The sequence below is a fragment of the Mesoplodon bidens genome (assembly GCF_964165515.1).
Source record: "Mesoplodon bidens genome assembly, chromosome: 5".
Classification (NCBI taxonomy): domain Eukaryota; kingdom Metazoa; phylum Chordata; class Mammalia; order Artiodactyla; family Ziphiidae; genus Mesoplodon; species Mesoplodon bidens.
This window is the reverse complement of record NC_138161.1, coordinates 32,654,765-32,680,976: the sequence shown is the minus strand read 5'-3', so window position 1 is coordinate 32,680,976 and position 26,212 is coordinate 32,654,765. Positions and strand designations below refer to the sequence as shown.

Genomic DNA, 26,212 nt, shown 5'->3' with positions numbered 1-26,212 from the left:
AACTGAAAAGGTCGAGATGCCATTGATGGAGATGCCATTAATTGTAGAAAGAGAAGATTTGGGATGGGAAGTATCAGGAACTCAGTTTTAGACACTGTAATTTTGAAATTCTTATTAGATATCCAAGTATAAGTGTCAAATAGGCAGTTGGAAACATGCGTCAGAAATTCAGAGTTGAGGTTGAGGCTGGAGAAAAATTTGAGTTGTGGTAGACATAACAAGTACTCATTACCATACAGTCCTCCCTTCCTTCTGGGCAGATGAAACACTTCCCAGCTTCCTTGCTACGGGGCAGTTTCGCTGGTTCAGCTTCATGAGCTATGAGTGAAAATTAAAGATGTTAAATACTAGTGGGTGAGCTTCCAGCACTCTCTCTCTTTACCAGTTGGCAACCAAGGAGGACACATGTTCCAGGACACCCAAAGAGCCTGGGTCCCTGAGTTAGGTGCAGTAGAATTATCCACCCCATACCTCTGTCTTCCCATGGTGGACATGTAGAATGAATGAGAAATTTTTGCTGTATTAAATCATAGAGAGTTTCCTAGCACAGACTAATGTAGCCTATCTTAATGAATATGGGGTCATCAGCATGTATATATTATTTTAAAACAGGAGACTGAAATCACCAAAGGAGTGATTATACATAGAAAGGAAGAGAGATCCAGTCTTTAGCTCTCGTGGGGAAAAAGAGGCAAAAGAGCAGTGGAGACTGAAAGGGAGCAGTCAGAAAGAAAGGAGGAAAACTAGAAGGGCAGCCAACTGAAGATAGTGCTTTAAGGAGGTGGCAATGACTGAATCAGTTGCAGCCAGTAGATCAAGTAATGTAAGGATTGAGAATTGACCATTGGAATTGACAACTTGGTCAGTCACTAATGACCTTGACAAGAGCAGTTTCAGTGAGTGGGGTTAAAACTCACTGAACTGGTACAAGAGAAATTGGAAAGATTGAAATCAGACATGTTAGAATTGTATAGACAATTCTTTCTATATTGTATCTAACACAACAGTTAAAAGATAAAGGTGTTGTGGTCTCACATTTTGAAAAGTCTTAGTTAATCTTAAAGGTTTTGTTTTGTGTGTATGCACATGCGTGTGTGCATTTTTTGTGATATTAATAGTTTGAAACTGCTGTGGTAAAGTTGATTTTTTAAAAATTCTTGGAACTTCCTGTTACATCATATACTGAATTGGAAGAAATGTTATGGTTTATGCCAAAGTGCTTGATTTATTATAGGATTTTCATTTACATTTTGCCGTCTAGAAGATGTTATGCTGTAAATAAAGGGCACCAATGCCCCCCCCCATTAGTAGCTTATAGTCATTATAAGAACCAACTGCTCTCAGGAATCAAACAATTTAACGTTGCAATAACCTATGACTATGAAACGATGCCAAGATGTTAATGTATAAATAATTTTAAAATCATTTAAATGCTGTCAAAATGATGATCCACGATAGTGTTCCATATGCCAGGAAGTTGTAACGTCTGAAACTTTTACTGTTTCTAAGACCATCTGTGTGTTTTGTGTAAATTATGACTGTTAAACTGATAAAACACTGGAGGTAAAACACATCTATACATGCAGGGAAATGAATAGATTAAAAATCAGCAGTTTGGATACAAAATTACTGCTCTTATTTAGATCATAATTGTTTTTGCTGGATTTCTTCCTTTAGGCAAAACTAAAATTGAGTAATTAAAACAAAAACTTAAAACAGAAACAGAATGCCTGATGTTATTTCTAATTTTTTTCAAAAATTCAAAGTAAATTCTTAAGAGATGTTGGTTATTAGATATTTTATGTGATTCTTCTTTCCTGAGCTTTGTTTTTGAATGACTGTTTTCATTTCTATTGTTAAAGTACTTTGCCAAATGTGTTGAGTACAGACAAACAAGAGATTAAAGCACATAATATCTTTATGAAAGACAAGTGAAGATTACATGGCTATTGCTACAGTTTTGGTTACAGGAGTTTCTAGAGTTCTTTAATGTGGTGGCTTTCTTTGTTGAAAATTTAAAGTACAACTCTCCCAGCTGTGAGAACAAAGCCACACCCTACAAAAAAGGAAAATATGTAATTGAATTGTAGCTGCACCTGTATTTTTTTGATGTTCTTAAGTCATTTCTTTTTACACTGACCTGTATTCTGAGCCAAATTTTAGATCTATGATGATTATAAAGCAGGAAAATATAAAAAGCATTTTCTTATTTTCCTACCTGAGAGGAGAATCTTTTAGAACACTTTTGGCATGTATTTCTTAGAATAATTTGAAGGAGGCCTTAGATGATGTTTGTCTCTAGTGTTCGTTCTTTTTTTTCTAAACCTTAGTGTATTTAGCATGAGAAATAGAAGTAGTTTAACTGGCAGGCTGGATTAAATAGGTTTACTTCATATGTCTGAGACTTAGTCATAACCATTATTATTAATAAATGAATTTTTCTCATAGAGATGAATCAGAGGACCAAAGACTTCTTTTTGATGTAGAATAACATTTTGATGTACTTTATAAAAAATGATATATAGTTTATTTCATTACATTTTGGAAATATTGTACTTAAACTCAAGATTATTTTGTATGAGTGAAAAACTGAGAATGTTAAGGTTGGAGAAAACAACTAATACCAAATATTGAGAAAAAAATTTGTGTTTAGTTAAAAAACTAAAATTGCCCTTGAATTAAAGAAAAAGATAAATACAGTTGAAAGTACATATTACAAATAATTTCCTAGATTACAAAAGATCTGAATTATGTATAAAGATTGTCAGTTACAGAATTATGTTGAATAAAAGCTGACAACTAGACCCAAAAATGCCCAAGAAAAATTTTAGCATGATTTTGGGTCTTTGAATGGAGTGAATCATCATTGATAAAGAGAGAAGAGAAAGTTACTAATGTCAAAACATTGTGAAATGGTATTAAGCTTATTAAAAAATTTGCCGTTTATTTTATATTTGTAGACCTGGGTAGTTTTAATATTGTTACCTTGGTGAAAAGTTAAGTGTGTTAAAAATCAGGCTAGTTTTGGGGGGTCACACAATTGCAGAATGTCTGAGGCATCAGTTTCCCATATCTTTTGTATTGGCTCTCTACAAAAAGAAAATGCTCCTGGTGGTATCTACAGGAATTGCAGGCATAAAGACAGAAGGAAATAGCCCATCTCTCATGGAAGATTTAAATAAAATTTACTTAATTCATTTATAAGCATAAAAACAAATGTATTCATAAGTTAAATGTATTAAGGTATCCAATAGTACCTAGGTGGTACTAATGAGACAAGATCAACTATATGGTTTACTTCAACATATGATAAATTGGTATAGCAAATTGATACCATTATTTTAACAAAACAAAATGACAGTTATATGTATTTGTATATGAGATCTGATAATTTATGACTGGGAATTAAATCTTTGGACTTGGATTAATAATTAATATTTATAGGAATAATAGTAAATCCTCAGTACATGGAACATAGTAAATATGCAATAAATATTTATGTTACAGCTCTTGTGCTTAAGTCTATCATGAAAACAAACTGAAATAACACCACTCTATTTTTTTCAATCTGAAGTTTTTCAAACAAATGTGTCAAGTTTTAGAAATGGTTATTGTAGGGACACCAAGAATTTACTACTCTACCATAGTAATAACAATAACTATTGTGTATTGAGCACCTGTTATGTACCAGAAACTTAATATTATCTCATTTAATCCCCTTTAAAACTCAATGAATAAGCTATTTTCTTTCCATTATGGCACACTTATACCTGTCAATTCAGTCTTATGGATAAGAGGAGAAGGAGGAGGACATTGATATTAAACCCTTAATGTAGCATTTACTATGTGCCAGGTCCTCTTCTAAGCACTTTATATGTATTGACCCATTTTATCCTGACCCTGTCACATAGATACTAAAATTTCACTAGTGCAGTGGTTAACTCCAGTTGACTGCTGGGACACCTGCCTTTTGTTTTACTGACAACATTTTCTATAGGTCCTATAGATTTTGCTACATATATTAAAGACTCTGATTTGCTGTCAATGCAAATTTCAACTCAGAATGGCCATAACTCTTAGTTTCCATTGTGAAATATTGTCTTTGAGTCTGTAAGCGTCTGGAGAGATTAGTTCACACAGTGGAGGTTATAGTGGTTTTGAAACTAAGCTTGGTACATTTGAGAATTAGTCCATATTATGTCCAGTAATAAAAACTGTAACATAACAAAGATCTATAAAATTTGAAGTTTGGTAGCTTCACAAACTATGGCACAGAAATGGTCAAGTTCGACCAAAGATTATAGCTCAGATAAACTAAAATTATTTATTCTGGACACTAGAGGTCTTACCTCAAAAGATTTTAGGAGATTATCTAAAGAGGATGAAACATGACTGTTTGCCATTTGGCATTTAGGGAAAGAAGGACTTATATTAAAAGGGAATGAGTCAGAGAATGATTTAACTGACTGTGCTTTGTAGTTAACTGTCCAAATTGTGGATTAGCTAGGTTCTAATACCATCAGCTGTACATACATCAAAAGTTATTGATGAAAAATTAAGCAATTATGAGACATTACATAAATAAATGGGAAATTAAGCCAAAGAAAGTATTGATGTAGTAGCTTCACAATTTCGTATAAATACAATAAAATTTTGTAAAAACTAATATAGTAACAGTACAATGTAAATGGTAAGATCTGCCTGGACTCAATTCTGAAATTCCAGAGTAAGTTTCTTCAAAGTAACCTTTCCCCGTCATTTATCCTGAATTATTTCATTTTAGTATTTAAAAGAAGAGCTTAAAAGACATTCTTTTCATGTTCGAAACTCAGCTTTTTAAAAAAATTTTATTTATTTTTGGCTGCGTTGGGTCTTTGTTGCTGCGTGCAGGCTTTCTGTAGTTGCAGTGATCTGGGGCTACTCTTCGTTGCGGTGCATGGGCTTCTCACTGCGGTGGCTTCTCTTGTTGCGGAGCACGGGCTCTAGGTGCACGGGCTTCAGTAGTTGTGGCGCGCGGGCTCTAGAGCATAGGCTCATTAGTTGTGGCGCACGGGCTTAGTTGCTCCACGGTATGTGCGATCTTCCTGGACCAGGGCTTGAACCCGTCTCCCCTGCATTGGCATGTGGATCCTTAACCACTGTGCTGCAGGGAAGCCCTAAATTCTTAGCTTCTAAAGAATTTAGAGCTAAAATTTAGAGATGAACAATGCATGCTTTTCCCATCTTTTTTGTATGTGGCTTTGTGACATAAACATTTTTGAATGACTTGTATTATTCTTTTTTTTTTTTTTTTTTTTTTTTAATATTCTGTGTATCCTAACTTGGAAGTCATTTGGATTTGAGGTCTCAAGCAATGGGGCTTTGTTAATTTTTATTTATTTATTTATTTATTTATTTTATTTTATTTTTTGCGCTATGCGGGCCTCTCACTGTTGTGGCCTCTCCCGTTGCGGAGCACAGGCTCCGGACGCGCAGGCTCAGTGGCCATGGCTCACGGGCGCAGCTGCTCCGCGGCATGTGGGATCTTCCTGGACCGGGGCACAAACCCGTGTGCCCCGCATTGGCAGGCGGACTCTCAACCACTATGCCACCAGGGAAACCCTTGTATTATTCTTTGAGATAAGCTGTGTCTTGAATTTTTAATTTTTTTCCTACCTGTCTTCAAAGCAGCATGCTACAAAATGTTTTATATGTCTCATAGATTTTCTTGTTACTTAATAGAAAAAGTAATTTAGATTATAAAGAAATACTTTCATTATAAGTTATTTATTTCTATCAAATCCATAGTCCAGAAACCATTTTATTGTCAATTTCATCTACTTATCAAATAACCGTATTGAGACTTTATTCATTCTTCTTTGAAAATGTGGAAAAAATTTCACAGCATCTGTGTGTTTTAACATGATGAGCAAAGGTTAATTTAGTAGCCTTTTCTTAAGGTTTTTACTTAGATGGGATGACCAACCATCCTGGTTTGCAGGGAACTGTCCTGGTATTAGCACTGAAAATCCCTAGTCCCAGAAAAATAACCCTCAGTTCTGGGAAAACTGAGACAGTTGGTCACCCTAAGCCTAGATGGTTTAAATGAATTGATTTATATATGAATGAGAAATCTCATTCGTACAAGGTAAATAAAATGTAGTTTAAACAGAAGAGTTGTATCTATATCATTTCTTTCATAAGCAAGTTAAAGATTTGAAAATTAGTGAAGTTAGGAGAAAAATTCAGTTATACATAAAAAATGATTTAACACCTCCCATTCCTCATGCTAAGGGGTACAACTGTTAGAATGCAATATGTCATCAGTTCTTTTTCCAGTCCTTTTCTGCTTCCTGTGTGTCTTTGTAGGCTTCTTTGATTTCCCTTGTTGGTGTGATATTTTGGTAAAAAGCAGCTGACTCACATCCCATCCAAATCCCCAGTGTCCTCCAGATCCTTCATAAATTTGGCACTCAGCCCTCTCCTTGCCAATTACTTCCTTTCCCCCCAATTCCCACATGTCTCCTTCCTAAGCCATCTGCTTCTCCTCCCTTCCTTCGATTAGTGCTTTCCTCTGGTCTTCCAACTTCTTTCATTGTTCAATGTCCGTTGCTTCCTTTTCCCTTCTGCTCCCCTACAGGAAATCAACATGCCTAATGCAGCTGATGTCATAGAGCCCCTTTTCCCTGAGAAGTTAAATTTGTGTTCCTGAAAAATAAATATGTAGTTCTGTTGTGTGAAGATCAAAGGAAACTGGTGTATTGAACCAGAATTTTTTTTTGCCCATCTTACATAAAGAGTCATGCACATTATATATCATCTTTTTTAAAGAATAAAAATTTTATTCATGATGTTTTAAAGAATAAAAAATCTCATTTAAAGAATAAAAATTTTATTCGTGATTTAAATATAAGTAAATATGAATCTATAATATGAATCATGAGACTGAAGAAATGAGTTAAAAAGTAAATTTATATCCTATCCTACTTAATTTTCAAATTTAGTCATTGAAATACAGTATTAGTAAAATTAAACAGTTTCATATATTATAAGACAATGCTTTAAAACCTATATGCATGACTTTATGGACGTTTAATCTCTATAAATTTCATCATTTCCATCTGTGAAATTAATTGTCTAATAATACCTGTATTGGTTTACAGTGTCCTTGTGGGAATCCAGTAAGGAAATACATGTTATATGTCATTTTAAATGGTGACACACTCTGTACATATTAGTAATCAGTATTCTGGTGATTATTGTTGTACCTGCCTGAACTCTGGATAAATTTAGTAATCAATAACTTGATGGAAAAGGAAAATCAGGAACTGTTTATGCCAGAGCAATTTCAACTTTTCTGAATTAACAAGAAGACCATATATATATATGAAAACAGACCCAGCATTTGTCTCATCTAAATTTCTATTTATACTGATTTACAACTGTGAGAAAATCAATTTCTACAGAATCACCATGAGTATTTTAGTGCAGGTGAATATTATGAGTAAGTAAAGTTTTCAGACTAATATTGATATTAAGAAACTAATTTAAAATCCTATGTTCACCCCTACTGTGAAATGCAATAATCAACTGGAGGTTCCACAAGAGAATTAAGCCCTAATGCCCTAAGGCATCCACTCTGTGTAATAAATTGCCTTTTCTCCCATGCATCTAGAACGGTTCTAGTTATGTACAATTCTCAGGGGAATTGAGAAATGCTGTGACTCAGATAGATTCACTGGTTGAGAAAGGCTGGTTTATCTTCCTAAGGAACATCCTGAACTTTTCCAGAAACTTGTAATTCTATTTAAATAATTAAACATACACTCATCGTGTTTAGACGCTGAAACTAGAAAAAAGAAAGCCAAGCATCTCAGGTCTACCTGTGAAGCCCAAGTACTCTTTTGAAAGGATTTTAATAAACTAAGGCCTTCTCAGTTCTAGCACACAAATTAGTTTAGATGACAATATAGTTATAAATATAATTCCAGTGAGTATTTATTTGATTATTGGTCTCTAGATTTTCATTATTTGTGTGTTAGACGTGCATTTAAAAGCTTGGATACTAAGAGTTTGCAGTACTGAATTATGAAAGTCTTTGCATATCCAATTCCCTCTGCCTGGAATGTTTTGACGCCTACACCGTCTTTGTCTAACTCACTCATTTTCAAGTTCCAACTTAAAGGCAAGTGCTTCAGAGGAAACTTCTGCAAAACTCTACTCTGCACTTCCACACTAGATTTGACTTCCTACTATCTGTTCCTTTTCCTTTTGCTAAATATTTCTCTTTTAATCTATTGCAAATCATTACTTATGTATTACTCATCGAATATACATGACACATAAAGGCCAGCCATATTCCCTCTGTCTTGTGGTTGGAGCTCAGTACATATTTCTTGAGCAAATATTAAATGAATGAAATATAAATCATAATAATGTCTTCTAGTATACTCAGAACTGAAAAGTTGCTAATATGAACATACTTGATTCTATTTCCATATGCACTTATATATTTACTTTCTTATTCCCTTATAAACTGGAAAGGAGGTATCATCCATACCATTTAGTTGTTTCTAAAGCACATTTTTTTCACTGCCTTATCAGCAAGAGAAGGAAGAGATATTATACAGGTTAATTATGTGAGTAAATATATTTCTGTAAATGTGACTTACAGATACTTACAGAATCTTAGAGATGGGGCTGAGGAGAGATGGTAAATGGGCAAGTCCCTTCATTTTTAAGAAAGACAGTGAAGCCAGGGGAGTAGACTTGCCCTGGGTCACTTAATGGATCTGTATCGTGAGTCAGGAATAAGAGCCAGACCTCTCAATGCCTGTTCTGATTTTCCCATGATGAACTAGACCTGATCACCCCTTCTCAAACAAGACTTAAATTTAAGATGTTTCCTAACAGAAAATTCACAGGTAAAGTGTTTTACTGGACTCATTTCATACAATTTTGCTACTTGTTTTGGTCCTAAATTCAGTATTTCTTATCTTAGTACCAGTTATAGAAAGTATTATTTTGGGCTTCCCTGGTGGCACAGTGGTTAAGAATCCTCCTGCCAGTGCAGGGGACACGGGTTTGAGCCCTGGTCCGGGAAGATCCCACATGCCACGGAGCAACTAAGCCTGTGCTCCACAACTACTGAGCCTGTGCTCCAGAGCCCGTGTGCTGCAACTACTGAGCGCACGTGCCTAGAGCTCGTGCTCTGCAATAAGAGAAGCCACTGCAATGAGAAGTCCAGGCACTGCAATGAAGAGTAGCCCCTGCTCGCCACAACTAGAGAAATGTCTGCGCTCAGCAACGAAGACCCAATGCAGCCAAGAATAAATAAATGAATAAATAAATAAAAAGAAAGAAAAAAGAAAGTATTATTTTCTATATTTTCCCTTATTATTTTCAATTATTTATCCACTGGGTACAAACATGGCCTTGTGTCAGGTTGATTAATAATTCTGTATGCATTTTTGCTTTATCAGTTATGTTTTTAAGAACATATCTAAATTCATCTTAAGTGATTGATTATCTGAGATTGCCTCAGAATTTCATCCAATAAATAAAAATAAATTACGGCAATTTAAATACTAAGTTAAGGTTAACTTATGGCCATCTTGGGAAAGTCTGAAGCTCCTTTTTTGACACTGCATTAATAACTAGACCTTGGTCACATCCTTTAATTGTTGAAAATACTGAGCTAATAATGTCTTCCCTATTTATTAGGCTCATAATGAGCATCAAACCAGAGCAGTGAGAGTGTTTTGAAGACTCCCAATAACTGCCTTATTGTAAGGTGTTATTTTAAGTAGTGCTGTCTTGATTTTCAGTTAATGTTCATTCTACATTGATATTAATAACTTGGAGAGGTAAGAGACCAGAGATTTTTAATTCAGAATGAAAAAGAACCCTTTTGTATTATTTAGTGGACAAAACAAAGCAAACAACAAACAAAAAACAACGCTGATAAAAATGGTATATCCTGTTTCAATCAGTTTTTTTTTAAGTGTACAAATATATGAGTCTCCTTCTGGATGCCATATACTTTTAGGGGCCTCTGTAATTTATAGTCTGCATGCCCATTTTTGTCTGGTCCCCTGAGACACCTAGCTGTAATTCCTAATAAAATCCTTGTAAGTCCATATAAAATGACTCAAGTACCGCAGAGAGGGTGCAAGTATGTTTGGATGCAGAGATAAAGTAGCAGAGGCTAAAGAGTGCCAGATAAAATATTGTCTAGTTTAACAAATAATCTTTGGTGACTTCAGGAAACAATATACTATAATTCAACTTTTAATTTTCCTCTAAGAAGTGTAATGAACTTCCATATGAGTAAAAGTCCTAACATATGTGAAAAATCAGAATACTCTTGAACAGTTTTGGTATTGTACAATGTAGATTTTTTTATCCAGCTTTGTGTTAATGTTGACTGTCAGTACTCTTTTAAATCAAGATGATTCTGGCCTTCTGAATTTTTTTTCCAAATACGTTTCCTCCAAAACAGTTTTGAATATTTTTCCAAAATCTAGTCCCACCCAAATGTTAGTTTCAGGAGTGCCTGGCAGATCTGCCTAAGCCGCCTTCTTTATGGAATTCTGCCAACTCCTGAAATTGACTGGGCCAAAACCTGTTGTGGATGTATACTGTTGCTCAGCATCCATGATCCTTCAGTCAGAGGAGATCTTCCAGAAAGCAGAAAGTGTCTCAGAAATAAGAGTAAACAGCTAAAAAAGAGTTATAGCTCAAAATTCAAAGTAATTATCAATACAGGATACTACCAGAAGTATTATAACTCTACAGAATGAACACACATGGTCAGAGACAGAGCTCATAATAGGAATTTCTGATTAACTTAGATAGCTGACTTACAAATGTTGTCCCGTTTGTTTTTTCCTTATAATACATGCTCACTCAAGCAACTGGGTTTCTTCACTTTCCAGACACTTTGATATATTTGATCAGGCCATTACATTTTTCCAAATAGCCAAGGACTAGTGGAATTTTACTACTGTCTGGGAGCACTTTGTTTAATTATAGGTTAAAGTAGTTTGCCAAATTAAAGGTACAGTCTTCTGTGGCTTCAAGGATGGTGTTCCAACCAGTTTATTTTATTTTCAATGTTCTATTAATCACGGATGAAATGTTTCTCTAAAGATATAGTTTTAAAATTTATCTTAAAACCTTGCTTATAAATCTCGCCTATAATTTGGAAAATATTTATATGATATCAGAGTACTTTTTCGTAAATTCTGTTTTTAAAAAGTTGACTTTTCTAAATGCTTGTGATTTTGGTGTTTGCTCATGATGGCCCAGACATAATTTTATTTTTCTGTTTACCACAGGAAGAATGAATTGTAATCTTTAAAAGCAAAGTAGTAGATTCAAAAGTGCATTTGATTGTACAGCATTCTTTCCTTAACACATCGTTCAAAATGCAGAAATCAAAGAAATTATTTTAAGCCTTTAAATTTAAAATTATATTTAACCTGAGCAAAAGGGTTGGGGTTTCCTTTTCATAGTTTATAATTGGCTAAAATTGGTTTTATCTATTTGTCCATCTTGTTCATATTGTCACTTTTAAAGAAGCTTTCTCCAAAAATAATCCCAAATCTTATACTGAGGCTGATGTCTTCTCTAATCTAATGCTGATTCTGCATTTCTTTTGTCTAAAGGTGAGTTGTTTTAAAAGTACTAATACTCTGTTGGTAACATCTGACCACTTCAATTTTTATCTCCTTAAGCCCAAAGAATTTAATAATATGATAAATCATACACTTGTAAAATAATCCGGTGTGCATTAACAAAATTACTAACAGATGGCACAGGTTTTCTCTTCTTAAATCTTACAAATCTAGGTGATCACGAAGTTTTAAAGGCTGATCACACTAGGAAACGGCTCATGTCTAAGTCACCTTTAAGAGCATCATCTTGTATGGGAAAATTTCAAAAGCAGGTGAACTCAATCTGTATAATACTGGTTGAAAATAATGGAACTCTGTCTCCTTGAGTGGATAAAGTGTAATTTACTAAGGAATCGATTATTTCTTATTTCTTTGCCTTTTAACATTCATGGTGTCACTCTTTCTCTCTCCTAGATACATCACATCACCATATTGCTACATACATCATGCTTATAAAAGATCATGTCAGATTTTCTCATCTCTATTAGGGAACCTTACAAATATTCTGTTCAAATTTTAAATATACCAGAGTAATAAGTACATATTTATATGGGGAAAGAAGAGCTATTCCTCTATATAGGAACTAACGTAAGATATTTACCTAACTAGATTTCGCCTGCAAAGAGCACATGCATATGTGAAATGTAAACATGCATATCTTTTCCACTGGCAGCTAGATGGATTAATGGCAATTAGATTGGCTATCCCAATCACTCAGGCTTAAACATGGAGTGTAATAGATGGAAGACCATCAATCTAATGGACTCAGGGAGGTCCACCAATAGCACCCATTTCTTCGTCAAGCCGTTGGTTCTCGCAATCTAAACAAGACATTGTTAATTTGTAGTTTGTGGCATGAGAAGCACAGAAAACATGAGCTCTTGTTTTCTGTCCAAAAGAAAGTGCATTATGTAAGCTTTACTTTGGATTTATGTAGAATGAACTCCAATCCCTTACTAAATGATCTGGAGCCAGTTTCTGATATTCTCTGAGCATTAGTTTTCTCATCCCCAAATAGAAAAATATACCTCACCTGTGAGACTGTCGTAAAAATGAAAGATGATGCATGCAGCAATGTCATATACACAGCACATGTTGCCGCATCATAGTTCTCATTAATCACAACAGTAATGATATTCCAGATTGTTGTTTAAATACAGTAGTACATTTACGAAATGTACCACAGGTTCACTGATGTATTTTTCACGTGTTTGTGGACAAAACTGCCAAAAGCATTTTACACTTAGGACATAATTTTTTTCAGGTTTTTCCAGTTGTTAAGTCATTTAAAACTCCTATTGACACATTAGAACATTTAAATATATTTACTACTTTTGTATGAAGTCATCAGAATTTGAATTAGTTTTCCACAAGACAATAGAAAAGAGTGTACTTCTAACATAAATTCTAAAATATCAAGCCTTTTTATGAAGAGATGATGACTGAAATTAAAGAATTACATGTATCCTACATCTCAGATCTTGAAAAATCTGATAGTGTGCTTTCTATGTGGGTGTTGAGCAAGATTCTAGAGATACAACAAACTCCTTGCCATTGTAGAACATATTTTATATAGAAAAGAAGCAAGAAGTGTAAGATAAAGTTTTTTGTTTGTTTGTTTTTGTTTTTGTTTCATATTGACTTTATCTTGCACCTTCATTTTCCCACTGACTGATATCCTGAAACCTCCTATTTAGCTTTGTATGGAAGCAAGCTAGGATTCACAGAATTCTGAATTTCAAATCAAAGTTCAAACATTACAACTCATAGCCTTAGGGTTAGGAGCAATCCAAAACACTGAGATCCTTAACTGCATTAATACTTTTTGCACTACATTTTCTGTTCAGTTTATTTTTGTCTTGACTGAGGAACCGAACCATTTGTGGTGAGAAGTATTGTCACAAACAAGTATCATTCCAAATGGTGTCTGAAATACTCTTCAGATAGACGTTTTCTCTTTTGTTTTCACAGATAACTATAGAACTATAAGGGGCAGGATGCATTTATTTTGATTTCTTATTTGTCCACAAGTTAACCATTAGTTCTCAGGAAATAGAAGTACATGTGGATAATTCTGAAGGTTAATGTAACCCACCGAAAAGAGTTCATTTAAGCCCTAGCTCAGACCTTTCTTCCCAAGATTTTATTCTCTTCCTTACATGTGTAAATTAGCCTGCTTGTTTTCTCTTAGGTAGTATGTAGATATATTTTCATTTGTTTTACCATGTGCAGTGGTGGAGGAGAGGGGATTATCGTCTTTTATCTTATCATCTGTCCCTTATGAAATGAGGCACACATTTGCCCAATAAGAGAGCTAGGTTCCGGCAGAGTCTTGTGATCAATAAAAGAGTGAAACAACTCGCCATATGGGTATTGAATCTCTGACCGACCCTGTCTGATGATGCTTGACTCTGATTAATCAATTAAGCCTGTCACTTGCAAGTCTCTTCTTGTTCTCCTTTGACTCTTTTAGATTAAAATACCACAGAATGGGAATGAGTGTTTATTTCCATTTGTAGCTACTTTAGGGATCTTCATACTTGTATAGAATTTTAACAGTATTAAATGCTTTTATTGCTTTTTTATTTTTGCAAGTTACAAATATGTTTCCATAAAGCAATTCTCCTTAGTTAATTTCTGTACTTCATTTCCATAAAGTCATCCTGCATTTCTAAATCCAAGAATCCCTTATATACTCAACCTTGGTTTGACTTTGTCTGCCCTGGTTATATGTCTTCTGCATAATATAAGTGAATTTAAATTTCAAGAGTAACAAAATAGTGTCTCTGGAAAAGGCATTATCTGAGCAAGGCATTTGGTGGTGAGGGAACTTCTCACACTGGACCAAAATTGGAGAAAAGAACTAAGCATAAGAAACCATGGTGGAAAAAAAAGATTTACTATTTGAAAAGTATTTTCAGCTGGTCCGCTTGTAACTCAAAAGAGCCAAGTGTTTGAAAATGAGCTTTTCTCCCCTCAAATATGATGAGCATTTGTCATCTTTATTTCTAGAGTATAGTCATAATTCCTTCATAGATTTTTATTTCAGGCTGTCCTAACAGTGACTGTATGTAAATTCAGAATTATAGCCAGATGGTTGGAAGAGGTGATAAAAAGCAATCCTGGTTTTGTAGGAAAGTGAAAATTGCCCATAAGACTTTGTTTTTACCTTTAAAACAGCAGGACATTGTTTCATGAGACCTGTGAAGGAACCAATACATTAACTTTAATGGCTAGGAACTAAATTAATTTCTCATATGTATGCAGAATACTACCATGAAATACATAGCATTTTCAGAGGTAAAGATCAATCGACTTACTTACTTTGGGGGGATAGCTAGCAAAGGCTATTTTCTTCCCAAACCACTCTTTAGATTGCCTCCTTTTTATAGGATTCACTTTTGGGTTCTGATCTTAATGACTTGGGAACCAGATACCTGGGGAATCAGCTAAAAGCCCTCACTGTTTCATCTGCTCTCCATTTCACCAGCATTCGGCAGTTGTCTGCCCCTGGTTTAGAATACGATAAATTAGAGATGGCTTTCCCAGTTGACTGGTTCAAGAAAATGGGTGCTCAAGAGAAAATGCCAAACCCAAGTCTTCATATTGACTTTGAGCCACGCTTAGGCAAGCAAAATAGGTGTCTTTTAAGGAGACTGGGTTTCTTTTTTCTATTATTCTTTGTTAAAATTAGGATTCATGGCAAGATCCTCCAGTGATATAAACTAGGTAGATAGAAAGGTAATAATTTATACCTTCACAAAGAAAATCATCCTCTCCCTTTAACTAACTATGCCTCTCTGCAGGGTGGCTCCCGCTTGCCTGCAATTAGCAATACAGCTCTTCCTGATATAGTCTATATGGAATTATCCTAGGTGTGCTTCTGTGGCAGCAAAGAGCCAACTACCAAATTGCTATGAGGAATAAATGAGAAGTTTAGTCAGAGAAATGAAAATCACAGAGAGATGCAGCTGCCATAGTCTTAGGCAGCGATTCTCCCAGGCCTGTGTTCTCAGCTGACAGCTCACCAAGCTGTGTAGAGAGCCACGTGTCCCCACTGGGATAATTGCTTTTTCTGCATGAGTCTCTTGTTGCTTCTCTCTGATGATCAAGTGTGTTTAAACTCCTGGCAGAAATCATGTTGGTTTTTAAATGATACTGTTAAGTGTACCAGCAAACAAATGAAATTGGATCATGTTCTCTTGTATGCATGTAGCCCGAGCAGATATGGGATGCCAATGGACAGATCCTAATTGCCTGTTTTTCCCCTCAATTCCACTCCTAATAGAACAGTTGAAAGACCTACAATAAGTTGTGTTCTTTTTCTTTGTAATGCTGTTCCTTTTAATGTAAGTAAAATGTGGAATGGTCATGTGTTTTCAATTTGCCATTTTCATAATTTCTTTACAATGTATATGTACTTATCCAGGCATCCTTCTGTTGTACAAGATTTTTTCATGAAAATCTCATGAACATTGTTCATACCATAAGTAGGCTATAAAGAGGAAGGAAGCTTTGCATAAGAATGGACAAGTAAATGGATTAGTATCATTCAGGTGAAAAATTTTTACAGTGTGAATGAAATCTAACTACTTTTTTTATAATCTATAGTAAAAAAGTATTGTAAATATTAGCATATAATCTATTTTTTCTTAGTTTAACCCATCCAAGAGACACAGTCACTCTCACTTTGTATCACGAGTCCATATTGAACTGGTCCTGAGTACATGCCAGCTTTGCCTAACAGCTTTTGGATGACTAGTTTGAAACCGGATCACATCTCATCAAGAAACTTGAGTGGGAAATATTTAAGACAATGCATTTCTTTTTCCATCTCCCCCTCTTCCTCTTCCTCCTTCTCCTTCTTTTTTCTCTCTCTCTTTCTTTCTCTCCTTTTTTGTGAGGTCTCTGTGAACCAGAATAAAATAGGAATAGAAAGAGTTGAATCTTTTTTGGAAAATATATTGAGAGGCAGCAGCCTTTAAAAAAGTAGAAAGGAAATAAACTTTGTTAGCCAGGAAGGAGAACTGTGATTTGGCTAACCATGGTATATTGTTTATTTATCTACCTAAAATAAAACTTATGTTTGAGACTTTAATATGAAATCCTATTGTTATGGATACATGATATCAGTTTTCAAAACATTTTGTGTGACAAGATTAGTACAAATAAATAGAATAAATAAAGGTTAAGTTCTTGAAATTTCTTCTTTTTTTTTTTTTTTTTTTTTTTGCTGTACGTGGGCCTCTCACTGTTGTGGCCTCTCCCGTTGCGGAGCACAGGCTCTGGACACACAGGCTCAGCGGCTATGGCTCATGGGCCTAACCGCTCCGCGGCATGTGGGATCTTCCCAGACTGGGACACGAACCCGTGTCCCCTGCATCGGCAGGCGGACTCTCAACCACTGCGCCACCAGGGAAGCCCCGAAATTTCTTCTTATACTTAAGAAAAGTGTTGATGGTGACAAGAGTAGTAGATATAAATTGTTTTATATCAATGGTTTAAAAAACTTTTTTTTAATTTATTTTTTGGCTGCATTGGGTCTTCGTTGCTGTGCACGGGCTTTCTCTAGTTGCGGCGAGCAGGGGCTACTCTTCATTGTGGTGCGCATGCTTCCCATTGCGGTGGCTTCTCTTGTTGCAGAGCATGGGCTCCAGGCGCACGGGCCTCAGTAGTTGCGCCACATGGGCTCAGTAGTTGCGGCTCACGGGCTCTAGAGCACAGGCTCACTAGTTGTGGCGCACAGGCTTATTTGCTCCAAGGCATGTGGGATCTTTCCAGACCAGGGATCTAACACGTGTCCCCGGCATTGGCAGGTGAATTCTTAATCACTGTGCCACCAGGGAAGTCCTATATCAATGGTTTTTGATAGTGGAAATTTTTCAAAAACTTACATTTTTATCTGCTTACTAACCCCAATAAAATTTAGGTTCCAAAGAGTGAAACAGCAAAATTATGAAGGTGTATATTCAAAAATATAAAGTACCTACACATGATATTCAACCATAATTAGAAAAACATGAAACTATTTCATTCTAGACATGGCTTTTTTACTAACGGTTCTTAAGGAACTGCTTACCTGGGAGTGTGAGTAAGAAATATTGCCAAATAAGAAATACTGTATTCTTTGATATTGTATAAGATCTGAATTATATGAATTATCTTTTACTTGGTTATAATATTTTTAGACTGCCGTGAGACATGTATTTTATCCAACCCTTTGCCTATCATTTGTACAATATAATTACACTACCACCAGTGTTTTTCCTTAATTTAGAATGCAACAAAGCATTATTGATTTTGAAAAGTACTATGGTATATATTAGAAGGTATGGATGCTTCAGTCAGAATTGTTTACATGAAAGGTTGATACCACTCTTGCAACCAGATTGGAAAGTAATGGGTATTTTTCCATTTCCTCCCATTCTCTGCTCCCTGATCAAACAATATATCTTTTTTTTTTTTGAGGGGGGAGGTTATTTTTGTTGTTGTTGTTGATTTAATGCTAAATGTTAAAGAAATAAAAGCTGTTACCGTGACTCTTCTTTACATGTCTCTGTTGAAAGGAGTCCTTAGGAACCATCCTTGCAGTTTAGTTCACCAAAGAGAATGTTTGGGGGCTGTGACTGGCCATCTGGGGTACCTGCATCTCATGGTCATTAAGAAGTCTTAAACCCATGCAAAGTACTTCCCTTCTAGCTCACAACCGTTTGATATCAGTTCTACAGGTCAGAGATCCAGGCAGAATTGGCAGCATTGCTATGAAGAGATATTCTGCCCAAAGAGACTTAGTGAATTTTTTAAGGATGATACACTAGACTATAATTCAAAACCTCTCATCTCATTTACTTTGCAAAACAGTATGAAAACAGTGGTAAAGAATCAAGTGTTTCAGAAAAAATAATTTCTAAACCTGGGTGCTTTAAAATTTTTTATTCCTCTAATTAACCCTGCTTATTAAGTCTTTACTACTGTAAATGAATATTTCTGAGTCTTTAATCTTTTAGAAAATTGTAAAAATTAAGTACTGCACAATTTCTCATTGGTATAATGACACCTATTTGCATCTTATGTATATTGTTTAAACATATATCTCTTAGGGCCTCCCTGGTGGCGCAGTGGTTGAGAGTCCGCCTGCCGATGCAGGGGATACGGGTTCGTGCCCCGGTCCGGGAGGATCCCATGTGCCGCGGAGCAGCTGGGCCCGTGAGCCATGGCCGCTGAGCCTGTGCATCCGGAGCCTGTGCTCCGCAACGGGAGAGGCCACAACAGTGAGAGGCCCACGTACCGCAAAAAAAAAAAAAAAAACATATATCTCTTAGCATTCTAAATCAGTGTTCTTTTAATCCATTGTTAGGATCTATTTTAAAAATAGTATTTATAGTAAGAAACAGATTTTGCATGCAAAATCTACTAAAGGAAATGAGATAAATTATATGACAGTTTGGTGGTTAGCAATTTGAAATCATCTTTGAAGCCTTTAATATAATTAGTGGTTTCATTTTTGATCTGCTGAATTCAAGTCACATTAGGTTAATGTAATTAAAAGCAGAAAAGATTTTGTGTAGCCAAACTAGTTAATTAGCCCTAGTTGGTTTAGTATATTAACCTAGAGGTGTATGGATAACATTGTTGGGGTGATGCCTGAAAAACAATTCCTGTGTAACAGATACTGCAAATCACCTGACTTGCTTTAGGGTAGAAAATGATGACATACCAAGGAGTTCATTTTAAGTTCATCTTTATTTCTGATTTTAAGCACTGATTGCAGGGTGAGCAGTATATGCCATAGAATAACCAGACAAAAATCTTACTTAATTTACTTTTTAAAAGAAAGCATGCTTCTATATGTGCAAAGATAATGTTCCTTCTTGTATTCTGGAAGTAAGAATTCTGACTGTGGTTTTTCATGCTTACCAGAAATATGAAATAATTCTCTTCACTTTTGTTTGAAAAGCTACATCTTATACCTGATTTTTCTATATTATCTTGTTACTCAGTAAACAATGCAATAAAGGAGATGAAAGCATTCTAGAGGAGATTTTCAACTACTTCAGAGAAGTCTTTAAGTACTAGGAGAGAACGCTTTTACCCCTAAGGAATATAATCGTTTATAACTTCTTAAAGGGAAAATGCTAGTATATAAGAATCCTATATATCAAGTACATTGAGGTATTCCATACCTTAATGTCACTAAAACTTTTTTTTTAATCTGAAACTGTTCTGAAGAAAAATATAAAGTGTAAAGATATTTGAAACTTTAACATTTTTACCACCTTTTCCTTTCTCCTCCTGTCTCCTTCCCCAGAAGTAGCAACACCACTGGGACCTTTTTTGTTTTGTTTTCATCTAGTTTGTAGTTAGCCGAGGTCCCCCTTTAAGTGCTGTCTAGAGCTTATGGAAATGTAGGCTTCTAATGTGGTTACTACTGCAGGCCGATAAGGTAGATGGTAATGAGGAAGTGGGACCTCTGCTTCGATTTTTGACATAGGCTAGATGCCATATTGTCGGAAAACTTAACTCATTCTGCTTCTCCACTACCCGGTTAGGTTAATTGAAGTAGAGCTGCTGCAGTGCAGTGTTTAACATTGTGTCTGTTCATTATACAAACTCATTTTTGATAGGTTTACAATTTGGCTGTCAGATCCAGCTGCAGGAAGAGAGCTGCCAGGAAATATTTCTTAGCTTGTTTTAAATAGTGATATTTTCACATTTATGGTGTTTTGTATGTGTTAGACATATTCTTCCTTTCTCTGTAGAGAGAGGAAATGTCAATTTTTGGTTTACAAAGGAGCACTAAGATTTAGAATGTGTATAGTCACCCTTTACAATCAATATTTTTATATGACAGCATAAAATGGTGATTGTTAATAGTAGGTACTGCTTTAAAGCTGGTACAGTATATTTGATCAGGGTTATAGCACTATGTTTTTTTCTATTCTTCTGTTTATTGAAAAGAACAGGCCACCATGCATTCCACATTTGTGACCATAGAGAATAGAATTATGGCTTTTGGTTTGCTCTGTTTCAATTCAGCCATTGACATAATGCCAAAATCAATTTGAACTTGTAGAAACTGAAGACTACCATTTACATCCGTTATTTTGTGTGTTTCTCTGTTTTCAGTATTTTGTTGTTTCTTCCTTCACTTTTGTCAATTGCTGTCTCTATCATCTCCTAGGAAGTAAGTTTCTCCCAGGTTTGGTGAGGCTTGTTTGATTTTCCATTTAAGTTGTAATGTTCACTTTGGGGTTTTGAACCATTATTGCCAGTGAGTGTAGAGTAGAATGTAGAGTTTTATAGTGAAATTGTCTTGTTAATGGGATGGAAGTTGTGTAGGCTTATTTATACTAACCTGGGGATTCTCAGTAATGATTTTTCCAAATAGAGTAAACATTAATGGTATTACATGATTTTAATCCCTCCTTCCTTTTGTTATTTTAATCCAGCATTTATCCTTAGGCCAGAGCCAGGTCTTTAGAACAAAGTTTCTCAACCTCAGCACTATTGACATATGGGGTGTGTGAAAATTCTTTACTGTGGTAGACTCCTTTGTGCTTTGTAGGATATTATTGAGTTGAAAATGCAACTTAAAAAAGAAAAGCATGAATCACATGATTTTACTTTAGTAAAAGTGTGTATGTGTAATGCATATTTTATATCTATATTTCTATATCTATTTATCTATATCTATATTGAGAGAGAGGGAGGTACAAAAGAAAAACGCTCATAAAGTATTGACAGTAAACTTTTGGAAGGTTATTTTCTTTTCATGTGACATTTATTTGTTCTTTTAATGTATTCTGTTTGAAAACAGGTAAGTATATATGAAAACAATAAATCTATCATTAATATATCATGTAGCTGCTATAAACCTTTATGAAAATGCTTCAGTGGATAATAGACTAATTTTGCCTACAAAATCAGTTTGCATTCATTAAAAATCTTTCGAGTGACTACTATATGCAGACATTTTTCTAAGCATGAGGGATAGAATCATGAGCAATGCAGAGAAAAGTCCCTGGATGATTTTTATAATGACACCTAGAGAATCATGGTCATTTTTTAAATAAAGGGACTGAAAAAATGTCAAGTTCTAAAGGCACAAAAATTAAAACTGCTCTGTTAATATTTGGTTTGTCCTAACACATAAAGACTTGGTCGCAATATCTAGTTTGGATGTCTGGATTGAAATAAAGCAATTTAGGCATTCCAAAACAGTGTGACCCCACCTTTATAAAGTAGTAGTTTCAACAAACTCCCAGTGTGGGATGAAAAAACAATTCTATTTGAATGGTTCCTTCCTTCCTTCCTTCCCTCCTTCCTTACTTTCTGTATTTTTTCTTTCCTCCTTTGTTTAATCTGTATACTGTACAAAATAACTGTGAGGTCAAAACCTCCATGAATAAACATTCTGGAAGTTATCCCTGACAAAACCTTTCTAAGGTTCAGAGCATTATAGTTATTCAGGGGTAATTGAACTCTACTCCCCACCAAAAGCATATTAAATTAAGTAAAGATAGTTCAATTTCCGCATCCCAATCTTAATTCATGGTTAGCTTTGGCCTACATATTGTACTGGAAGTCTGCTTACATTTGTAATTAATCCTTCTTCAAATAATTAAGTGTTCAAGAGTGTACCCGAATGACTTCCCAGATGATTTATTGGTATCTGTTCAGTCTCTGCCTCCTAAATCCCCAAGAAACTGTTTGGATGGCAGAGACACTTACATTTTTTAGGACAGGTCAGGTTCTGTAATGTTTTGGAAATTAAGATATATTTGCTTAAAGCAACTCTGGCAAATTAAGTAATTAGAGACATTTTTATTTCCACATCTTGTAATACTAGAATATGCTTCCTTGAAATTACGTATAGCTAATATGTATTTACATGTTAATTATAGTCATATGGTATTAAGAATTTCCTAAACAACAAGGTCCTACTGTACAGCAAAGGGAACTACATTCAATATCCTGTGATAAACCATAATGAAAAGAAGATAAAGAATGTATATATATATATATGTATATATATATATATATATATGAAAAACTGAATCACTTTGCTGTATAGCAGAAATTAATACAACATTGTAAATCAATTATACTTCAATTTAAAATAAAAGAATTTCCTTTTTCTTTTTTCCACTTGCTAACCAAATTGTTCACACAATGTTTTTGGTTTTCAATTAATTAAATAATATGAAGGAACTTGGCTGGTTTGGAAAAACAAATTTCTAGTTATATAGAATATATAATTACTTTACGAGAAATGTAGGTAAGTAAAACTGTTTTGCCTCTTTTATATTGTACCTTTGGAATAAATTCTGTTTAAAGTTCTTACCTATAGAGTAAATACTACACAGCAGCTTTTTGATAGAATCAGTCTTTCTTTGCATACTTAGAAAGTAGACTTCACTTATGAAGACCTCCGACATGTAAAAATTACTATAGCAATTTTAATGATAGTCACGTGAAACTTTTTTTTAAGATACGAGGAGGAAAGCTCATGATTACTTACACCCGCAAAAGCGATGCTGGCAAATACGTTTGTGTTGGTACCAACATGGTTGGGGAACGTGAGAGTGAAGTAGCAGAGCTAACTGTTTTAGGTAAGTGCAATTTTATCTGATCTGCTCACTGTAAAGCTTTTCTCTTATTATTATTTAGTATCTTTATACAAGGGAGAAATAAATGATCTTTTCTAGAAGGTAAACCAATATTTTGGGGGCTGGAAAAAAGACAGAAGAAATCAGTAAAGCAGCCTGAGATAATGTAGCCAAGACATAGGAAGACAATTAGGGAGGAGAAGTGGGGAACTCGGTGGAATAATTTTCTAAATAATTTTCTAAATAATATTTTAGATTATAAATCTGCTCTTATGGGACATCTAAAATGGCTTTTAGTTTGTTCATCTGTTTGTTTGGGGGTTTTTTTGAGATGACTTTTTCTAATTTTAGAGAGACCTTCATTTGTGAAGAGACCTAGTAACTTGGCAGTCACTGTGGATGACAGTGCGGAATTTAAATGTGAGGCCCGAGGCGACCCTGTGCCCACAGTACGATGGAGGAAAGATGATGGGGAACTGCCCAAATCCAGGTATGGATCAGAATTTAATGATGGGATTCATCCACTCGGAATTTCTACAGTTCTCATCAGAACACTTTTCACGTATAAGCCATTAGAATGGTCTACTCTAGACTCCTTGATCTCCTTGGGCCAGACACAGTAATGGAGATAATTAGAATCAGAAGGTTGCCATGCTTTCTTTGAGAGTATACAGATAAACTGTAAGTTCATGACCCCAGCCTGCCCAGGGAACCCTTGGAAGATGTGACATTCCTTAAACAGTTTTCTTTTTGTCCAACCAGACTACAGTTAATACCAATGTCTTATATAGGAATAGGTAGGGAAGGGAGGTACAGCACCAAAGATGTAACTACAAACCAATTAAAAAGCAAACTCCCTTTTCCTTAGCTACAACATCACCAGGGAATGGTAGAAGAGGTCAGAGTTTCTTGATATCTGTCAAATCCTTAAATTGGCTAGAAGCAGAGATACGCTCGCAGCCTTAGGGAATGAGGTAATGAAATGAAACTTTCAGGCACTGTCTTTAGGCTGTCTTCCCTAGTGTGTCCATTCATTCAGCAGACATACCTTGAGCCCCTGCTAGGTTTGGGGGTCACAGCAATGGTTTAGTTATAGTTTCTGCTGTCAAGGAGCTCACCAAAGGAGCCATGTATGGATAGGTACAGAGTAACGTAGCAAACCCTTTTGTTGCATAAAGGTAGACCCATGGGAGCAGAAAATCAGGAGAGAGTTCTCAAAGGAAAGTGACATAGAAGCAATGTTTTGAAAAATATGTATCAATTTGATAAGCAAGAAAGAGGAAAAGAGTATTCCAGGAAAAGAGACATCACAACATAGACACAAATCTAAGACTGTTTTGAGTGGTGGAAATTTAGCATGGCGGCACACAGTGCATGTGGCAAGAAGTTATGGTAAACCAGGCTGGAGATAGTGAGGCCGGATTTACAGGACTTTGTATCGACTACAGAATACTGAATCATACGGCATGCACATTGATAAGCCAGGAGGGATAACTATGAACAGGATTGCTTTTTAGAGGAAATAATTTTTTTAGCATTATGGATATCACATTAATGTGGCAAGGGGGTGGGGAGATGCCATTGGCTGGGTCACCATTGTTGTTGTCCAGATAAGAGATGTGAATTGCCTGAACTGGGAGATGAGATGGAAATAGGCTAGGAGTCCATCATGGAGAGAAAGTTCTGAGACCCAATTGATGAATTGAATGATTTGGAAGGAAGATAAGTAGGTTGTGTTAGGAGAAAGAGTTGTTTTATATGATAGGGTAAGAAAAAAAATTTTATCTAATGTATTAAATATTAAGTGTCCCTGGGGGTATGATGTCTAATTATTAGTCGGGATTATGAATTTGGAGCTTAAGTGAAATAGGGGCAGCAAATGTTTGTGTGGTTGATCAATATATAAACTAGTGTAGATAGTATAACTCAGGGATATCATATAGAGTAAAAAGAGGATTAAGGTGAAATTTCAAGGGACACCCAACATTTAAGAAAAGGCAAGATGAGGCAAGGCAAGGGAATTCCAGAATAAGACTCTCTGGGTTTAAATATTAGCTGTGCCATTAAAACAGCTGAAGACCAAAGCCAAGCTACCTTACCTTCCTATGCCTCAATTTTCTCATCTGCCAAATGGAGATGAGCATAATACGTCATAAGGTGTTATAAGAATTTTAAAAGATAGAACCTACAAAATGCTTAAAGTCTGACATATAATAAAAATTTATTTAATGGTCACTTAAATTTTAGTATAAGTACAGGAGCTTGAGGAAATAAACAAATAAGTGTCAACTTTGCCTAAAAATATTCTGTTAAAAAGTAGTTTTAATATTTTTGCCCACATGAATGTAAAAGAAGTGCTCTTTTCTACCTGCATGCTTACTTAGAGGAATGCTGCATTATTTACCTTCTGCTTTAAATTCTCTGAAGAGAATGTTGCCTGTGATTTGATACCTAAATACATATTTGTAATGATGGATTATTTCAAGTAGAAAGTCACTTAACTGTGCTTTCTTTTGTATGTCACTAGATATGAAATCAGAGATGATCATACCTTGAAAATTCGGAAGGTGATGGCTGGTGACACGGGGTCATATACTTGTGTTGCAGAAAATATGGTTGGAAAAGCTGAAGCCTCCGCTACTCTGACTGTCCAAGGTAAGGTTTGGGGAACATTTTTTGTGGTTGATTTATTATATGAGATACAATGTTGATATTTGAAAATATTACATATTAGAGTAGTCTATATAAAATATAGACTTTAAATAGTGCTATATATATATATACTTTATTCCACACATATTTAAAGGAAATTATTGTTTTGCCTATGGGAGCTCTATAAGTGTCTGTTACAGGAAATTGAACTAAGTTTTCAAAATTATGAGAGCACTGTCTTGGTCAAGTAGAGGAGGGGAGTGTGCTTTAATCTCTGAGTCTTCAAGCATAGAG

The 26,212-nt window shown here is 35.2% G+C and overlaps 1 protein-coding gene across 1 annotated transcript in view; it reads left to right on the top strand.

Moving 5' to 3' along the window:
* ROBO1 (roundabout guidance receptor 1) overlaps positions 1-26,212 on the top strand; it is a 401,385-nt gene that overhangs the window by 256,526 nt on the left and 118,647 nt on the right. Inside the window, exons 4-6 of the mRNA XM_081234266.1 lie at positions 23,149-23,269; positions 23,618-23,756; positions 25,794-25,921. Of these exons, the coding sequence (XP_081090392.1) occupies positions 23,149-23,269; positions 23,618-23,756; positions 25,794-25,921 (388 nt within the window). The remainder of the gene's footprint in view (positions 1-23,148; positions 23,270-23,617; positions 23,757-25,793; positions 25,922-26,212) is intronic.